Source organism: Poecilia formosa, unplaced genomic scaffold (assembly GCF_000485575.1).
Source record: "Poecilia formosa unplaced genomic scaffold, Poecilia_formosa-5.1.2 Scaffold43, whole genome shotgun sequence".
Classification (NCBI taxonomy): domain Eukaryota; kingdom Metazoa; phylum Chordata; class Actinopteri; order Cyprinodontiformes; family Poeciliidae; genus Poecilia; species Poecilia formosa.
This window is the reverse complement of record NW_006799982.1, coordinates 2,734,243-2,742,320: the sequence shown is the minus strand read 5'-3', so window position 1 is coordinate 2,742,320 and position 8,078 is coordinate 2,734,243. Positions and strand designations below refer to the sequence as shown.

General features: G+C 40.0%; 1 protein-coding gene across 3 annotated transcripts in view; it reads right to left on the bottom strand.

Moving 5' to 3' along the window:
- Positions 1 to 334: 334 nt before the first annotated feature.
- pcdh7a (protocadherin 7a) overlaps positions 335 to 8,078 on the bottom strand; it is a 69,467-nt gene continuing 61,723 nt past the window's right edge. For 2 of the 3 annotated variants that reach the window (XM_007551726.2, XM_016671307.1), the window contains one exon: positions 335 to 5,182. In XM_007551726.2, coding sequence (XP_007551788.1) covers positions 4,644 to 5,182 — 539 coding nt within the window. In that variant the 3' untranslated portion in view covers positions 335 to 4,643. The remainder of the gene's footprint in view (positions 5,183 to 8,078) is intronic. The other variant, XR_001662059.1, reaches the window with a different exon arrangement.

The window sequence follows — 8,078 nt, the reverse complement described above, 5'->3', positions numbered from 1 at the left end:
ATTTTCCAATATGTCTAAAAGATCTATTGCAGTATGCCTTTTCTGTTGATCAAATTGTGTACAGTATAATGTGAGATGAATAATAAGGTAATATTGAAGCCCTGTTTCCTTTAGGCACGCTCTTCCAACATCAATGAAACAAAAGGCAGATATGCCTGACTTTTTTTTTTGTTTTTTTGCATCTTATTTGAGACTCCCGTCTAAGTCAATGACTCAAGAGCTGATTTGACTTGAAGCAACTCTCTCATTGTATTCATTAAAATTCAAAATTGATTGACTGACAGCACCTAAGAAAAAAAAAGACAAAAAAAGAGTAAGAGAGCTGTAAGCCAAATGAGTGTTTGAAATTTTTAATGTGAAAGTCAAACTTGTACATGATTCATCTTCATTACCAAACCATTAATTTGCTCCTCCTCCTCCTCCTCCTACTCCCCCTCTTCTTCTTCTTAATCATCATAGCAAATGCAATTAGTTCATTATGTACTTACAGGAAGGGAGCAGTCAAAAAAAGCAAAAAATGAGACAGTCCCCTAAGATGAGAAAACAATGAAAAAGAAAAGAAAAGCAGTTTTTCATCTGATTTTTTTTCTTTTTCTCGAGTGCAGATTTGAACCTTAAGCATGCCATCTTCTCTTCGGGGTTTCCAGACAGTCTTTCTACAGTGTAGGTTTTCTATGTACAAGGCGAGGATAAAACACCAGGAGAAGACAAGATAAAAGAGTTTTTTTTCTTGTTTTTTTTATAAAAGTCTTTGTGGATGACAGATCTGAGTCCGCTCTGTTTTTCCTCTTTGTTTTCCAGTAGTCTAAAACATATTCAGGTTTAAACGTGCAGTATAAAAAGAAAATGGACACACCCACACAGTTTCATATACAGCAAGTTCCGTGAAATCCAGATCAGATGGGGTTTGAAAAGTATCGTCATGTAACTGCCATAAAACAGTAGTCTGAAGACAAAAGCGCTTCTTAGACAACTCTTGTTTTTTTTGTTTTTTTTTTTTCTTAAAAGGTATCCCGAGTGTTTTACTTCGCAGTGGGGACCCTCGTGCACCTCGTTCCAGCAGTCCATTTTGCAATGTGAAGTCTCAACAACAGAGTCTCCAAAGCTTTAACTTTTTTTTTTTTTGGTTCTTCTTCAGCGCAGTCCATCAAGAACAGAGCTCTTTAAATCAGCAACACTAGAGGCTGGGGGCCGGGTGGGGGGTGTTGGAGGTAATGAAGGCCGGGGATTAAATAGGTACGTCAGTGGGCTCAAAACTCCAGATTGTGCAGTACAGTAGTACATTACAGTAATAAAGTCTGAAGTATGTACAATTTTACAAGGAGTTTAAGTAGAACATCTAAATTACCCTCTTAAAAAGGTAAGATGTCTTTGCACACCTGAGTTTGCTGCTGTTCATTTTTTTTTTTTTAAATCTTGTCTCTTTGTCTAGTCTGATCCAAAACAACCAGATAAAAAAAACCTAAAAAAACAAAAAAAAAACAAAACAAAAAAAAACAAGAAAAACATAGGAGACAGACTTACTGGCAGTTTCCACCAGAGTTACATTCGCCCATTCAGACATTAATGAGATCAGTGTAGATCGAGGGAGGAGAGGAGAGGAGAAAGGAAACTCATGAAGACCACAGGGACGACCTAACCCTATTATCCCTATCACGCCATGGAGCCACACACACACACGCACACACACACGCGCTCACACGCACACACACACACACGCTCCGATGATGGGAATTAAGAAGCGTTGGCCTCGATCCACACCCACTCCTCTGTACTACGCAGCCGAGTGTGTCAGAGAGGCTGCCGCAGTAGATGACGGGCAGGCCGGGACATGAAGGAGTCTGTTACCGGCACAGCAGCACGGGCGTGTTCAGGTCAGAACGTCGCTCTCCCGCCGCACGACATGCTCGTTCCACCCTCTGGCACAACCCTTCCTCTCAACTCTGAAAAACTCCGAGAGAAAAAGGCCCAACCAATTTGACCCAACTGCAGCCCAGTTCCTCCGTCCGCCATCATTATCTCCACTACCCCCTTTGTAAAGCGCAGTCATTTAGTACAGATGTATCCAAACAGTCGTGCTGCCAAAAAATAATAAGCACAAGCTGTATCTTAAAAAAAAGAAAGAGAAAAAAAAAAAAACATTTTCTGTCATGCAGAGTTTCTTTTTCTTTCCTTAATATACCTTACAGGAATTACAGAGACGTGGTTCTTTTACGAGTCCTACTTACACTATGTGGAATATCTCTAACTCCAACGGTTTCTATCGTTACTTTAAGAGTAGATGCCACTGGTATTCTCTTTAATCTTGGCTTGCGGATCAGTCAGAGAAAGAGAGAGATGGGTAATTATTTAAATACGTTTCATGTTTAAATACTGGCTGGAGAGGAGCAGGCAAAACGCTACAGCTAGTTTGATGAGGCAATGCATAAGAAAAAGAAAAAAGACGTGGAGGAAAGCACAAACACACATGAACCGAGTGTTTCGCAAAAATCTCAGTTTTGTTTCTTTCGAATGAACTTGATTTGTGTACGTTTGTGTCTCTTACATGATTTTACTGCATGGAAGTGAATGCAGGTTATTATAGACTTTACCTTAAAACTCTTCACCCTACGTGAGCTCTACAAACGCTCTGCATGAGCTCGAGGGTACATGCTAATGTGTGTACGCTATGTGTTTGCAACTGCATGCTTGCATGTGTATATATATTCATATATAAATATGTGTGTGTATGTGTAGATGCAAAATGAAGTTGGCACCTATGTCTACTCTGAAACTACGGAGAGCAGCAGAAAGAGAACACTGCTGCTTGATCCAATGCGCACATACAATATATACATACAGAGTGGGGAGTGAGGGGAAAATCATAAACATACGTCTTCACTCGTGGCAGAATACTCTGGCACTAGAAACACGCGATGACAACCTTGTATTGTGAGTAGTTACATTTGATCGCTGTATAAAAAAAGTCTTGTCTTGCTCTGATTTTCTGTTCACACTGTAAGAATCTCGGGGGGAGAAGGGGGGGCTGGTTAACACCCCACACCTCAGCTATGATACATTTAGCTACAGTGCATTACAAACCTATTCATACTCATTGGACCTTTGCACATTTTATCACGTTACAACCTCAAACCTCAATGGGCTCTCTTTTAAGATCTTATGTTATAGGCCAACCAAAAGTAATGATGCACAGATGTGAATCAGAAGGAGAATAATACGTGGCTTTCAAAATGATTTACATACAAACATCTAAAACTGTTGCATTTGTAGAAACCATTATTCTAATGCCCTTAAATAAAATCTAGTGCAAACAATTGACGTCAAATGTCACCTCGTTAGTCCGTCTGCGTGTTATTCACTCTTGGCAGAGAGTTCTGGTATTGATGTGAAAAGCCGTTTTTGCAGATTCTCTACTGGATTTATGTCTAGACATTGACTGGCCTCAGTTCTTACTTAGAAGAACGGAAAAGTTCAAATTCATTCTTTTTCATCTGGAGAAACTTCAATTAGCTGAACTTAATTATCATTTTTATTCAGACGTGGTAACAATAATGAAACTCCAGTTTTTCCCAGACTGCATAGGAATACGGTTTGGTCAAAACCACTCTGACTGTTTAGATTTGTGGTTTTACACTTGAAAGTGAACCTCAGCACCAAACTCAAGTATCTTACAACCTACATCAGGTTTTCTTCCTGGATTTCCCCTCTATCAGCTCAATCCATTATTATCAGCTACGGCCAGTTTCTCTGTTTCTGCTGAAAAACGCATCCCACAGCATGATGCGTCCATAATGGTGTGTTCAGGAAGATGCTGTGTTTTTTTAAAGTAGACCAAAAGGTTTGATCAGATTTATATTTTTAAAATTGTATATCAATCCTTCTACTTTACATTTACCTGCTACTTTATAATGGATTATCACACACAAACAAAATCCAATAAAATACATATAAGAATGGAGTTGTAACAGAATGGAGTAAAGATCAAGGAGTATGAACATTTTTGCAAGGCACTGTAAAGCATAGGAAAGTTTGATTACTTTGAATTAGATCAAGTCATTGTGAAAACACATTTTCTTGTCTATTTTTTTCCCCACAGGAGGAAACTTCAGTTGTCTCTTAGCTGGGTCAGACCAGAGGAGTCCATTTCTGGCCCGATGAAGCCTTAGTTTGTGTAGATGCACCAGACATTTAGAGCATCTGAGTTCATATGGGCTTCTTCACATAAATACATATACGGTCGAAGGGTCAGGCATGCATTGGATTCAGTAAAAAACAAAAACAAAAAAAAAAACAGAAGAAAAGATTGTTTTCCTCCACGTAGACACACACAGTCATCGCCTGTTAGGTAGCTTTCAGCAGTTATATATAAATAAAAAAAAGTGTTTTTGGAAAGAATTCCCAGTCCGAGACCTGATCAATCACTTGCCTAAGTTTAAGTGCTGATAATTGTTAGTACGAGTCTTGAAGTTACAGTTTGATTTTAGCTTTTTGAAAGCATCCATTTGTCATTTTTCACATCTTCGAAGGCTGAAAAGACCAACCACACTGACGACTTGTCAGTGCACCTTGGAACCTCTTTTTGTTTTTTTTCTTCCAACACACAAACGTAGGAGTTTCATGAGGACTGCACCACCTACAGGCTGTTACAGATAGACTTCCCGGCGTGACAACGTGAGGCATGACGTCGTCTTGTAGTCCCCCCCAGTCCGCGCCAGTGGTATGACCTCAGGTGGGTTTTGGCCCTCGCCTGCCTCCTCCTCGGGCTGGCGCCTCCCAAGGCCCGCACCGCTGAACGTGTCGTAGGACGCGGAAGTCATTTTGCGGTTGAGAAGATTCCGGTTGTGGTCGCCCATGTTTCTGTTGCGGTCTCCACGGCCCAGGGTGCCGAGGGGGTCTCCGTTGGCTAGGGGTAACCTCTGGCCTTCTCCTCCGACCACGACTCCAGGCTCCGAGCTCCCTGCGCTGCCGGCACTCTCGCTGTCGCTTTCACGGTCGTTGCCATGGAGATTGTTGTTGTCGTCACCTGGAGCAAAGGTAGAGAGGCGCGGAGGGTCGCTACCGTGCCGCTGCCTTTGCCGTGGCGAAGGGCGCACAGGCATCCAGCATGTGTCAGAGTGGCCGAACTCGTCGCACTCCCTGGTGCACTTTCCAGTTAGTGCTACGTCTGGAAGCTGTCTAGCATCTGGAAACAGGAAGTGGATAACAATGGGTAAAAAAAAAAATTAAAAAAAATAAAAAATATTTCACTTTGCTATCCCAAATTAGCAAAAAAAAAAAGTTGGCAACCAAATGGAAACAGCTGCAGAAAATGAGTTTATAACTGAAAAACAGGTAAAAGAAAACAACTGATAAAAACAAAGAAAAAGATTAGACTGAGACTATTAGGGAGGGGAGCCTGAAAGGAAGAAAATATGCTGTCTGAGCAGAATGCAAATTGCTGACTTCTGAGGAATGTTAAAAAAAAAAAAAGGGAGAAAGCAGCTGCGATCAGCACTACACGAAAGGTGAAAGGTGAGGTCAGACAAAGCAACCATCAGAGCCTTGGGGAATGTAATTATCAGCTTTCTGAATGGTAAAATCTACACTTCTGTACGTGTAACGTGAAGGTTACATGTTTCAAATCCCATGTGAACCCACATCCCACGTAAAAGATCAACGAGGACACCGGTGACTGGACGCGGATTTCCTCAAAGGAATGAAAGGTTGTGGATTTTTAAACCAGACATTTTCACACCCGTGTCAAAATGTGAAACTTCTGCGGTGTAAAAAAAAAGAGCTCATGAGAGATCATTTCAAAACCTTCCCAACCTTTTAATGTGACATCCAGTATTATCCTACTGAGTAGTAGGGTAAAAGATGGAAAATAATAATAATAAAAAAAGGCATAATCCTTTAAACTAATTCTCAGTTTTATGCATCTGATCCAACTTTGACTTTATTCTTGATTTATCTGGAAGAAAACATTTCTGCAAAATGAAATATCCAGGTGCGACTATAGTATTCTAAAATTGCGTGAAAAAGACTGTGCTAGCGTCTCAAGAAAAACGTATTGAAATGTTTGGCCTACAATTTTAAAAGGCATTTTTGGTGGAAAAGCACCATACCGACTCTGAGGTAAAGTGGGGACAGCATCATGATCTGGGCGTAGTTTTCTGAAGTTTTTTTATTTTTTTTTTATTAAGGTGGATAAAATCCTGAGCAGTTCCAAATATCAGACAGGTTTAACCCCAAACCTTCAGTTGTGCTAGAAAGCAGAAGCTGAGGGGAGATTTTATTTTTCATCATCACACCAAGTCAAAGCAAACATCCAAATCAACAAAAAAATATGACAAGAGAACTGTGAAGTCACCTTAAGAGGTCTGTGGACAATATAGGTCCTCACAATCCCACTGTTTTGGAGAATCGCTGCAATCAGGTTATTTTGCAAGTATTTTATTTGACTTTTTTGTCTTAAGAAGCAAGTTGGTTTCACAGGATGAGTCACGCTGAGGGTGGATAAAGGTTTCATCTTTTATACCAGGAATTTTTAAAGGCAGTGTGCTTTTGTGTATGAAGAAACTAAGTAACACTGAAGCAAAACTTCCTCACTTGGTATTCACAGCCGATTGCTAATTTTGAAGTGTTTTTTTGTTGTTGTTTATTTGTTGCGTAATTAAATAAAACACACTTGAAACTAAACATGAGATCGTGGGCAACCTGTTAGCCAGACACTCTAGCTAAATAAGGCGGAATGGGCCTTTCAGGAGAACGTTCGGGAATTACAGCATAGGGTTTTAGCGACAATAAAAAAAGATGCTCCAGCAAAGGTGTTTTTTACATTAACAGGGGTATTATTAATGAAAAGGAAAATATTACAGAAATATTATTTTTTAAACCAATAAATTCTGATGACTACGTAGGTTTTTAAGACTGCAGTGTGAAGACGCTTGGTAATTATGTGGCACTGTGGTTGTGTTTCTATATATTCTCAGTTATACTTGGATTGTTCATCGTTATGTAAGCAACACAAGGTCTCCTATCTCCCTCCCATCCTCTATATGCTATTGAGCTGCTGCGTTCACTAGAGAGAGTGCAGTCATTGCAACTTTAACTGTGTAGATTCAGCTGCACCTATATTTGGAGCGCTCCTACATATTTATCATTACGCAATGCAATAACGCAATCGCTTGTCTTCTTGGAGCAAACTGGTACTTGATTTTTGTGAGCCACTTTATTGGGTAAAACACAGCCGAGAGGTTAAATGTCGCAGCTAAAAGGGCTCCAGTGGTAAGAACGTGCTGGACAATACTTTGTTTCACAGTAAAAGAGAAGCACTGGCTAATCTGAGCGTATGTTTATCCCCGACAGAAAAAAAAACCCAAACAGTTAAACAAAGCACTTATGGGTGATTTTAGCAATGGTTTACTAAATTGCACCACACAATACCTACACTGGCTGCCATTTTGTGTTAAAGTAATAGCTGTTTTATATGGATTGGCTGAAAACGTGCAATACTCTCATCAATGTAGAAACGGATATAAATGCTATCAAATTCTGTTTTTCTGGTTTTTCTCCAGGCAGCAGCTTTAATGATGCACACATATTGTGATGTGTTTTCAAACTATAAATTGGATTTGCATAGCTTGGGATTTGTTCTTTATTGAGACTGCAAGGAAAACATTTAAAAACAATTAAATTCATCTAACCATTCAATGATCCATTACTGCTTATCTGGGGTCAGGTTGTAGGGGCCGCAGCCTGAGCAGCCCGAGGCACCCGGCCCTGCTCCTCCAGGAGATTCCCCAGGCTTTTCCAGGCCAGCCAAGAAACATGTTTTATTTGACGCAAAAAGTTTTTGCGCTCTGACTGAGACACCTGCATTAAACATAACTGACAATTTTCAACAAATGCGTATGGTGTCTTGCAAAAGTATTCACTCCCTTTGAACTTACAAAGTCAACATTTCGACTGTCAATGCATTTCATTTTGCTTGGCCTACGCAAACGTGTGCATAATTGTGAAGTGGGATATAAAATGTTTTTTATGGTTTTCAGGGGTTTTATATTAAAAATCTGAAAAGTGTCATCAGCATTATATTA